Raw genomic sequence first — 11,785 nt, 5'->3', positions numbered from 1 at the left:
GATGGAAAGGATCCTTTTTATGTTCCTAGACATTGTCACATCTGGGTGTGTCTGGAGTGGCAGCAGTTATCGTGCCACCAGCGTCAAAGGGTAATTCCAGGGACAGTAGGGAAAGCAGAGCCTGAAGCCCGGAGTGCCACCCTTGGAGTCTGGCCCACCAGGTGAGAGAAACCCCCTTGCTATACAAGCCACCTTGAATTGGGTTTTCTGGCATGTACAGCTGTAAGGATTCTAACTGATGTGTGTCTGAGGCATCCAGTGCCCAGGGGGCAGTTGGACACATGCATCTGAAGTTCAGCGGACAGGTCTGAGCCGGAGAACATATGCGAGTCCTTGGTGAAGCGTGGGGAAGGGATGAGATTGCCAAGGAGAGTAGAGGGTGAGATGGGAAACAAGGCTGGGAGAGGATGAGGAGCCTGCAAATAAGTTTGGGAGGGACTGAGCCAGAGAGGTGCCAGGGGAGACCACCTGTGGCCAGAAGAAAGGATTTCCTGCTTGCCTGCCTTTTTATATTGATTGAGACCAACATTAAGAGCATTACCACATTCCTAAGTGTATTTAAACTGGACAAAAGGAAGTGGCTCAGGAGTGTTTTCAGCTGGAGAGGAAGCTGGATTTCAGAACCAACCCTTGGGATTAACATTAGAGAGTCTGGCTGCCTGCCACTCAACAACAAGGTCATTTACCAGAATTTCTAAGGCAACCAAAAATTGGACAGACAATCCGGTCAGAGAATCTCTCTCCTCTTCTGAGTGTAAGATACTGAGTTGGGTGGAGATTGGAAGGGCACCCCAAGAGAAGGGACCACTGTAAGAAAACGCTCGGTGGTCTGCAAGCCAAGGGCAGGCGTCACAGCAACAGGCCGGAGACAGACGTGGGAAATGAGATGGGAATATGGGAACGAGGCCAACAAAGGGCGCGCCTTGTAAGTCAGGATTTGATTCCATCTGAAACGGCTCCCGCTGAAGGCTTCTGAGCAGTGAAGACAGGCGGTCAAGGGGCTCCACATCATAGTGAGGGTGTGTGTAAAGATAAACAAATCAGAGGACCAGGAGCTACGTTGCCAGGGGCGGGGTCCTCAAACCGCAGTGAGCACCAGAACTGCCAGAGGAGCTGGTGACAATGTGAGTTCCCGGCACTCACCGCCCCCCGGATTCGGATGCTATAGGTTGGGTCCCATAGGTGCATTTTTAGAAGCTGCTCGGGCAGCGCTCCCGCCCAGGGATGCCTTGGGCGTTTGGCTGGGCCTCTGTATCCACGAGCTCCTCCGCTCTGACAGAGAAGACGGGCGTCTCTCGACGGGACACGGAGCCTCCTTCCACGTTCTCCCGACCCAACAGCTCCCCCGCCTCGCCCACTCCCGGCCGGGGACCCGGCGGCCCGACGTGGCGGCCTCGGGCTCGCGGCACCGCCAGGGCCTGCGGACCGTCCGCGGCCGGCCCCGCGCCCAAGCCCCCAAGCCCCCTCTCTCGCGGTCTCCGGCCCCGCCCTGGCCCAGCACGGAAAACCCGAAGTCACAGTCTTGCTGAAAGGCTGCGGCGGCCACGCACAAGCCAGTGGGCGGGTCTCCCTGGTGACTGGCGGACGTCGTGACCAATTATGTCCCGGCGCTTGTTTGTTTCCTCCCCCTCCCTCCCCCCGGGCGCATACTTCCATGACTGACACTTGGCTGCGGCGCTGTTACGTAAGGGGAGGGTCGAGTGCTGCCCCACCCGAGGGAGCAGGTTTGATTGGTGGGACAGAGTGCCGGCGTCCCAGCGCCCCCGGAAGAACGTCCTTGACGGACAGGTGTGGGAGCCACTTGGCGCCGGGAGGCTGGGCGGAAGCGTCCGGGCCCAGGGGCGTGGGGCGGGGGGCGGCGCCCGGCGCTGAGAGCAGGGCGGGGCGGGAGCGGGCAGGGGCTGGGCTGGCGCTGCGGCCGGAGATGCTGTGGGGCCGCGACGGCGCTCAGCAGTCGGGAGCGCTGCGCTGAAAGCACTGGGTTGCGGTGCACTGTCAGGCCGCTGGTAGGTACCGAAATCCGTGGAATCTTGAAAGCCGGGTCGCGGGCGTCCTCGGGCCCGTCGTTTGTCCGCCCTACCGGGCGCTCGGGACTCCGGAGCGACGGCGGCCGCGCTGGGACACGGGGGCGGGGCTGGGCACCTGTCCGCGGTTGCAGGCACCTGCTGCGCCGGCCGCCGCGGACCCGGGCCCGGCGCCGGGGGCTGTCTGGGAGCTGGGCCGGCCGGCCTGAGGGAGGGAGGCGGGCCCGCCCGGCTCGCCCTGCTGGGGCCCGCCCTCGCCGGCCCCGGCCCCGCGCCCTGGTTGAGGGGGGTCCCCGAGCCCCGGAGGCCCTCAGCCCCCTACCCGAGGGGCTCGCCGGCCCGGGGCCGGCCTCGAGCTAGCTGCGAGGCCCGGACATGGCCCCTGGTTTGCATCACCTCGAGACAGGTTTGTCCAGATTGTCGGCGTGCGCGGAGATGGTTTTCCGCCCCCGGCGAGGGTGCTCGTCCCGGCTGTCCCCAGCGAGCCAGGGCCCGGGCAAAGCTGTTTTCGTGTGTGGGCCCTGCTCCGTCGCCTCTTAACGTGGAATTTAAGGCTGGTCGGGGTGATGTATTAAGTTAGTGCCTATTTAGGGACCGTGGCACAGAGGAGGAAAGCAGCGCCCGGCTCTGTTTTCGCTGCTGTCATGGACGGATCATTCGTACGGGTCCACGATACTGACTTCTCGGCTGCATGATATAAAGGAAGGCAGTCCCGTTTTGTTTGTATGGCTGAACCCGAAGAAATTTTAAAATTGTTTCCTAATAACTAGGACTTGTCCTATGTCTTCCTTCCATTTATGTCAGTCCTGTTGGAAAATGCTATTCTGTGCCTGGGTACACTAGACATCTAATAAATGGTGGAGTTATTCCTGGTGGAATACTTACACAGCAGTAGACCATACCTCCTGCTTCAAGAGAGGAGGAACGGGGGGCAAGTTTTATTTGATTTTTAAAGGCAAAGTCATGGAATCATTATTTGTTAGACTTGGAAGGGACCTTACAGGTGACTGATCCACCCCAGTAGATTTAGGTGAGCACTGTGTCCCAAGGGGGAGGGGTCCCCTGTTAAATCAGGTCTGTCCTAGGTGATGGTGGGATGCTGCACAGTACTCTGGATCTGAAAACCAGTGCTTTCCTTTGGGCCAAACAGGAACATGCATGCCCCCACCCATTTTTGATGTCCCAACTATTTTCATCTGTATCATAGTCACCTTTAAAAGCAGATTGGCAGAGAGCTCTCAGCAATAAGTTGCTATTTACTGGATGTAAGTCAACAGGTGAGTGGAAGAACCAGGATCCTCATTCCTTTGATTTAATTACTGGGTTGGCATTACATCTTGGAAAGCAAAACAGCAGTAATTGGCACCAGCTGGGTATGGGACACCTGGTACCGACCTATGGATGTCCTAGGCTCATCAGAAAACAAATTTTTGCTGATTAGGGACATTTGGTACATGATTTTCTAATGACTTGCTTCTTTTGAATTTTAGTCAAGTGTGGCTAAGTTTTGACCCTTTTCACCTCCAGCCTTTTGGTCGGTGCAAGTAGGAATGCAGAGAAGGAGCTCCACTTGCAACATAACCGAGCCGGGGCGGGGAATCAGCAGAGAAGTCACTGTTCTTACAGCTCGGTCCTTCTTTTCCTTTGCCTCTTCCTTTGCATTTTTAGTAAACGACCCACTGACTTTGTGACCTTTGAGACAGGCTGTCTCATCCACTACTTGAAGCTGTGGTGGAAGGTCTGTGTTTGTGAAACGTCTCTTGTGCACTCCTCGGTTGTGTCTGTATGAATTGCTTGGCAATTCCTTGAATGCTTAATCCTGCAGTTTCCACATTTTAAGCAGCTGAAAAAGGTGGTTTCTTGGGGATGGTCCCGACAGGACCCAGTTTTCCCTCTGTCTTCTTATATGCTCCACCTTGCCTCTGTTTTTTTCTTATTTCTTTGGCTACTAGTTTCACTGGAGAGAATAATTTTTTGTGTGTGAGGAAGATCAGCCCTGAGCTAACATCTGATGCCAATCCTCCTCTTTTTGCCGAGGAAGACTGGCCCTGGGCTAACATCCGTGCCCATCCTCCTCTGCTTTATATGGGACGCTGCCACAGCATGGCTTGACAAGTGGTGCGTCGGTGCACGCCCGGGATCCGAACCTGCGAACCCCGGGCCGCCAAAGCGGAGCACATGCACTTAACCGCTATGCCACCAGGCTGGCCCCTGGAGAGAATAATTTTTTACTTAAGAAAACTCATTTTAAGACTCTCTTAAATCAGTCCCCTTGGCTCTCTAATGTGCATAACCCATAACCTTTTGTGTATGTGGGTACAGTGCATTCTGAACCTGGCTTTCCCACTAGTCCAATGCCTACATATTACGCTAGTAGCAACTGTTGTAGTCTGTATCTTCTGCATTGCTGGCACCAAAGCTGAACTGTGTCACTGAATATTCTGAATCTTGGCCAAGGACTCAGTACACAGATTCCTGTAGGCATTTAAAGGTGGGAAAGAAATTGGAGTCAGAAGAGGGGGTGGGTATTGAAGGAACCTATTTCTGAAGACTTTTTCCTCTAGGTTTTTATAACTATATATAATAGAACATTATATTGTATTTCTACTTAGAGCGTCAGATTTAGTTTTGACTATTTCAGAAGTCTTAACTGTTGGTGTTGGTGTATTTCTGTGTTTTCCCATCTCATTTTAAGGTAAAGTGAATTCTGCAGACAGAAGAGTTTGATGACACAGACCACTGAATTTCTTGTTTGGAGTACGCGTTATGAACCCTTTCTGGAGCATGTCTACAAGCTCTGTACGCAAAGTAGGTATATAGTTGATATAAATTTAGCGAGGAAACCCATTTGCGTCACAATAAAAGCCAATAATTCGTACCGAGGTTGCCTATAATCTTAACAAAATTACCTGGCTTTTCTAGTTCAGGTTTTACTTTTGAGAAATAATTTTGTAGATTAAGGTCAGTTTTTAAGACTGTTCACCTCTCAAATAGAAATCATTCTGGTATTCAGAATTCTCAGATTATTTTGACTTAGGTTATATTTACACATGACGAAATTTTTGACAGGTGATTGTGGTATTTTTTCTACTAAACTGCAAGATGCCATGGTTAGAGAAGCCTTGGGAAAGGCCAGTCCAATGTGCTTAAGTCAGACTTGAGGCCACTGGTTTAATTTTTCTAAATGTCTGTTTTTTTTTGGTTAGGGAGATCAGCCCTGAGCTAACATCTGCCGCCAATCCTCCTGTTTTTGCTGAGGAATATTGGCCCTGAGCTAACATCTGTGCCTATCTTTCTCCATTTTATATGTGGGACACCTGCCACAGCATGGCCCGATAAGTGGTGCATAGGTCCGCACCTGGGATCAAAACCTGCAAAACCTGGGCCGCCAAAGCTGAGCGCGTGAATTTAACCACTGCACCACGGGGCTGGCCCCCTAAATGGCTGGCCCTCTAAATGTCTATTTTTTAACTGCAAAAAGAATACATTTCAGGAAAGCTTAAAATACACAGACAAACAAAAAGAAAATGAATATAACTCCTAATTCCACCTCAAAGAGAACACCACTATGACCCATCTTTTTTTCTATGCACATGATATACATTTTTAATACAGTTAATTAAACAGCCTTTGGCTGTACTTGAGCCAAGGAAGCACCTATGAGATGGTAGTTTAGTCTCTGATTCATTTAGAACTTTGTCTTTGACTAAGGGTGACAGTTTATGCTGGTGATGGTCCAAATATGGAAACGTATCCATTAGGGACAAAATCAAAATCGGACCCACGCGAGTGAGAGAATAGCTTCATTCCAAGTGCTAACATCAGGTAGTGACTCCTTTCAGTCATCTGTGCTACTTATTTTGAGCTCTTAGCACCTGACCTTCTGCAGCATTTAAGTGCCAGGGATTTTTCTAGTCTTGGACAGTTTAATTGCTTTAGTAACACCTTGCCCTCTTTTTGGGGCCACCAGGAAAAACCATTTTTTCCTCTGTTTCACTTCAATCCTGTAAATATTGTCTTTATAGGATGCAGCTAAAGAGCAAGTTTTCTAATGCTTCAGTCTTGCTTCAGTTTGTTCTGCTCTTTATAATGGCCTGCCTGCTCAAAGGACTTGCAAGTTATCTTAATCACGGTGCTAGAATGTCCTTGTAAAAGAGTAATTTCAGCCTTTAGGTCAAGGACTAAGAGTCCATCACATGTACTCTTGCGATTTAAGAATCATCCTAACATGTTCTCACTGCTTCATCTTGAATAGCGATCTGATGGTGAAGAGAAGACATTAACAGGGGACGTGAAAACCAGTCCTCCACGCTCTGCTCCAAAGAAACAGCTGCCTTCTATTCCCAAAAATGCTTTGCCCATCACCAAGCCAACATCTCCTGCCCCAGCAGCACAGTCAACAAATGGCACACATGCTTCTTACGGACCCTTCTACCTGGAGTACTCTCTTCTTGCAGAATTGTAAGTTCTTAACAAACTATTTGGTTAAATTTTGAATGACCCTTGAAGGTGAAGAATCAAATTTATTTTGATGGACTCAGTAAATGGCAGCCATTTAATCTTAAAGCTCAAACCCATCCTCCTCCAATATCAGCCTTAATGTATTTAGAATGACGGAGGCTATTGCTGGCAATATCATCTTTCTTAACCAAGGCCTAAGTAGTGTTATACAAATATCCTCTCCTAATTGTAGTGATTCTCATTCAGAGCTTGGGTAAATAAGATTTAAAGGCAAATATGTGCTTTAATTTCCATGTCTGTTTTGGAGAGTAAGAGGAGGAAGAAACTAAGATTTATTAAGCACCTATAGTAGGTCAGGAACTTAGTAACTTAATTTTGGGCTTCCTTCACATGAGGTGAGGAATTCTCCTGAAGAGGTTGTGGTAGAGGGCGGGACAGTGGGAAGGTGGCAATCTGTTCTCTCTTGGGTCAGGCCCAGCTGGAGGCTTGTGCTCCATTCTGGTGCTCTCCTTGTAAAAGGCATTCTGACAGATCGAAAAGATGGTCCTGGTAGATGGAGTCAGGAAGCCAGACCTTAGGAGTCAACAATCGAAGGAACTGGAACCACTGACTGGGATAAAACTTAGGAAGTACTTATTAAAGCTATCTTCGTATATTTGAAGGTCTGTCATTAGAAAGGGGATTTGACTTATTCTGTATGACCCCCAATGGCAGAACTAGGCAGTTATAAAGATTTGGGCTCCATGTAAGAAAGAACTTGACTCGTCACAGAAGTCTAAGATTGGACTGAAGTTGCATGCATCTGCAGAGTGTGAGGAGATGAGCACTTCTGCAGAGTGCTAATATTGATGACACAGCACCTGGCCCAAGATGGGCTCAGATAGTGAATGAATGCAGATGGCATTTGATTGGATAATTTGTTACAAGGGAAGAAAGTTTGGAGAATTCTTAATTTCAATCATTTTAAAATTCTTTTGTACATGAAGTTGTTTTAAAAGCATCCTTGAGCCCTCCCTCAGTGTACTAATGTATGGTCAGAGGTCTGAGGCCCCAGTGTAATTGGCTGAGTGTGATCTCGGAGCAGTGGTCCCTTTAGCTTTGTAATGGAGGCCTTGTGTTTGAGGCTGGACAGGCTTCTATTGTGGTATTAAATCTGCTGTCTGTATTAGAACACAAAGTTGCCTTTCTGGCAAACCTCACTGTAGTAGATACATCTGCCAACTGTGCTGCTGTTGACATGCTGAATTTTAGTGACTTAAAAATGGAATAACTATTTTAAGATGATTAAAAATAAGTGTGATGGCAAATAGGTAATAAAAACAATCAACCAAGGTCCAACAAGCTACTTCTCAATAAAATTATGGATTGGTAGGTTGTGTTTTAAGGCCCTAGGTCAACATTGTTCCTTTCAAGGTCTGGTCACGTCCTTACTTATTTAGGCTCATAGCTCAGTTGCAAGAACAGAGCAGAACGGCTGTCGGAGGGTGAGGAGGTCCCAGAAGAGCCAGTGCAGACTTGGTCAGTGGACTTGTCTTGTTTCAGCACCCACCGTTCCCCACACCAAGTCCCACAGAGTTCACGTATCTGAGTCATGGGGTCAGTTTAGGAGCAGAGTAGTGTGGGCACCTCATGCTGATGCCTGGCTTCACCAAGAACACTGCAAATCTAAACATGGCCTTCTCGCTGTTCAAACTGAAAAGGACACCTACATGAGGGCAATCCCATGGAATTTTAATTTATTCTTAATTACCTAAAATTGTGTTTAAAAACAGCTTTTGAATGTGTGTGGGTGAGATCTATCGTCCATAGTCACAAAAGCAATAATTTTACAAATACTCTCATTTACCTAAAACTTAATATCCAGAACTTATATCAGGTTGCGTTGTTCAGAATTACCTACAAATTGGTTTCCAAGATGATGTGTTGGGGGAGCTGATTTCTGGGAGGAAAACTTGATTCTTTGTGTATCCCTGTTTGGCTTTAATTTCTGAATGTGGGGCCCTTTTTTGGCTCGTGTGTTTCTCTGTGAGCCTGTGTTATGAAGCTAGTAAACGGGCAACAGTCAGGGCCAGGCGAGGTTGTGATGACTCTGCTTGCATAGTTAGGGCACCAGCTAACTTGAGGGACTATTCCTGCTCTCACAAAATGAATGTCGATCTCTGTGTGTCATTTACATCCATACAGTTTCATTATTCTGCTGCTTCTGTTTTAGTACCTTGGTTGTGAAGCAGAAGTTACCAGGTGTCTACGTGCAGCCATCTTACCGCTCTGCATTAAGTAAGAAGGATTCACTCCTAATTTATAGCATATTTGGTTCCTCTGACACAAACTTAAGCCGTAGTTGTTCTTATTTTTTCCTACAGTGTGGTTTGGAGTAATATTCATACGGCATGGACTTTATCAAGACGGTGTATTTAAGTTTACAGTTTACATCCCTGATAACTACCCAGACGGTGACTGTCCAGTAAGTAGGAGAGAGTCTGCTGCTTTTTTTGGTGAGGAGGGCTTAAAGGACTTGAAAGATTTCTTGGTTCTTTTTCTGACCTAGTACTTTTATGATTTCAGTTTCCCCAAATGTTTGTCTACTCAGTAGTCTTTCAAGGGGACTTTTGTGCCTTTTGCATCTTTTGTCATGCCAGCCTCTGCCTGTAGCTTTGTTTCTCTGCTCAGGGTGTGCAGGTGAGGCTGGACGCTGTACTACAGCACTTACTATGTGAATGGTGATCGCTGTGCTGTAGTAAAACGTGGCTTTTTCTTCCTTCATTGCAAAATGTAGTTTTATAGGAAAATGGTGAAAATAGTTACGTATCCCCCTTGGGGCAGCTCTTTGACTTAAAACAACATGACTGCCTTGTCTGGAAGCTCCTTTTACAGCCATCTGTATGGTCTAACAAGCTCCACTGTGTCCATTAAAGGTCATGTCTCTCTTTAAATCTAGCGCTTGGTGTTTGATATTCCCGTCTTTCACCCGCTAGTTGATCCCACCTCAGGTGAACTGGATGTGAAGAGAGCATTTGCAAAGTGGAGGTTAGTAAATAAGTGTTTCTTCTGGTGACGTAAGTCGGCAAGAGGAATCCTCAGTAATCATGTTGTGTTTCCCTTTAGGCGGAACCATAACCATATTTGGCAAGTATTAATGTATGCAAGGAGAGTGTTCTACAAGATTGATACAGCAAGCCCTCTAAACCCAGAGGCTGCAGTACTGTATGTTACTTTGCTTTGTTATTTAAGATAAATTCGAAAATGCGGCTAAGTTGATTTTGTGGGTAACTTTTTGATTTAAACTTTTAACACAGGTATGAAAAAGATATTCAGCTTTTTAAAAGTAAAGTGATTGACAGTGTTAAGGTGTGCACTGCACGTTTGTTTGACCAACCTAAAATAGAAGACCCCTATGCAATTAGGTAAGTGCTACAGTACCTAGAGAATTCAACTGCACTTTGCAGTACTGTGCTTCTATTTTCCAGGTGGTCTTAGAAGGGGAATTTAGAAGTGTATAATCTGTTAGTCTACAACTTTTATTACATGCCGTCAACTCGATTTCTGATACCTTTGGGGCTCTTCCCTTAAACAAAAAGTTTTCCATTGACTGGCACATTGTGCCAGTTTCCTTAGGATCCTTGTAATGTGCTCATTCAAATGTCAGGACTTTTCAGTTGGCGGTTTTAGCTGGAGCTCCTCTTAAACTGCCTTACCCCCATCGACATTCGGATTTGGTGAAAGGAAGGAAAGTGAATAGTGTGCGAGTGAATAGTGTGAATAGTGGTTCCTTTAGCGCTATGATGTGTGATCTTGGGGAAGAGTGTCTGGAGGAGTATTGAAAACTGAAGAATTGGTGATTTAGCTTTGGCAGCACTGGTGTGGCTGGGGAGGTAACATACTGTCGTGTTTAAGAGCGCTGCAGATAGACTGGTTGGCTGTTGCACTTACTGGCTTTGGTGACCCAGAGCTATTACTTGATTTTACTGTGCCTCACTTTATCTTTAAATAATAGTTACTTCAGGGGTCATTGTGAGGCTTCAGTCAGCTAACCCATGTGAAGTACTCTATAAGGGATAGTAGTTATGTGAAAAAACCATTTAGATAATGTCTAAAACTTAACATGTTGACAACTGATTAAAGACTACTCTTTAAAAGTGTTGTTCCTTCTTAAGTTTTGTTAGGGGAACTGGCTTAAGCATTAAAAAATGGATGTTATACAAATTTAGTAAGCCAAAGCAGTTTTTTAATATTTTTCTCTTCCTTAAGCTTTTCTCCATGGAATCCTTCTGTACATGATGAAGCCAGAGAGAAGATGCTGACACAGAAGGTAAGTAGACTACCATTTTTGAAATAGTTAACTCAGTTTCCTTTCTAAAACGTCTTTATTGGAAACTACTCATTATATACAAATAACTTTTTGGGAAATGAGCTTGTACAGTGCTGAAATCTCATCATTCATTTTTTAATGTCTGTTTTTGATTGTGCCTAGAAGAAACCTGAAGAACAGCACAATAAAAGTGTTCATGTTGCTGGCCTGTCATGGGTAAAGCCTGGCTCAGTACAACCTTTCAGTAAAGAAGAGAAAACAGTAGCAACTTAAGAGCTGGTGAATCTGGTGCACCATGCACTTTTCTGCCGGACTTGGGCCTAGGTAAAGCTGACCAATGGCAGAGGACTGCCTGAAGAGTAAAACTGTGTGAACAATGACTGATACCAGTGTTGTCTGTGTATGCTTAGGTTCTAACAGCAAGTTCTGGAAACCTCTCTTTAAGTAATGCATTACTTCTGTCAGAAGTGTCTTTAAGGTGGTTATCTAGTTCAGTACTCCAAATTACTGGGGACCTTGAGGATTTTAAGTATTTTTCTGAATATAATGCTAAAGGTAAGTTGCATTCATTTAAACTAATAGACTAGACAGAGTTCAGCACTATCTAATGAGTTTTAAATCAGTGGTTTCAGTTGTACATATGTTAGGATACAGAGAGGAGAGGCATAGAGAGAGCAGGTTCCATAGCGTATTAGCACTTTTAAGTGGAAGATCATTTGAACCTCAGTCTTCAGCCTACTGTCTTACTGTTTTACCAACTGCTGTCACTGAGGTACATATTAGGTGAGTGAGAGGAAACCAGAACACTTGTTCAATTTTTTTTTTTAAAGCAAATTACTTACTGTATTTTTATGGCAGGAGGGAGAAAAGGTGTTAAAACGGTTTCTAATGAAGTCAGATATTTAAATGATGAATGACTAATGTGTTTTGTAGAGACAAAATAAACCAATAAATGATTGTTCTTTGTCATTTATGCAGGAAAGTGAATACC

At 46.2% G+C, this 11,785-nt stretch overlaps 1 protein-coding gene across 3 annotated transcripts; it reads left to right on the top strand.

Annotated features, from left to right (window-relative positions):
• The first annotated feature begins 1,898 nt into the window (after positions 1–1,898).
• AKTIP (AKT interacting protein) lies at positions 1,899–11,751 on the top strand. 3 transcript variants are annotated; one of them, XM_058527819.1, is made up of 10 exons: positions 1,899–2,006; positions 4,720–4,832; positions 6,280–6,485; positions 8,698–8,762; positions 8,849–8,949; positions 9,424–9,512; positions 9,591–9,689; positions 9,782–9,889; positions 10,734–10,794; positions 10,960–11,751. In XM_058527819.1, the coding sequence occupies exons 2-10, from the start codon at positions 4,791–4,793 to the stop codon at positions 11,065–11,067; spliced, it is 879 nt and encodes a 292-aa protein (XP_058383802.1). In that variant the 5' UTR covers positions 1,899–2,006; positions 4,720–4,790; the 3' UTR covers positions 11,068–11,751. The 3 variants fall into 3 exon arrangements, with proteins under 3 accessions (XP_058383802.1, XP_058383800.1, XP_058383801.1); XM_058527817.1 differs by having other exon boundaries at positions 10,957–11,751; XM_058527818.1 differs by lacking the exon at positions 1,899–2,006 and adding an exon at positions 2,340–2,430 and having other exon boundaries at positions 10,957–11,751.
• Positions 11,752–11,785: the final 34 nt, after the last annotated feature.

Source organism: Diceros bicornis, chromosome 32 (assembly GCF_020826845.1).
Source record: "Diceros bicornis minor isolate mBicDic1 chromosome 32, mDicBic1.mat.cur, whole genome shotgun sequence".
Lineage (NCBI taxonomy): Eukaryota > Metazoa > Chordata > Mammalia > Perissodactyla > Rhinocerotidae > Diceros > Diceros bicornis.
The sequence above is the reverse complement of the archived record's forward strand: the minus strand, read 5'-3'. Positions and strand labels throughout refer to the sequence as shown.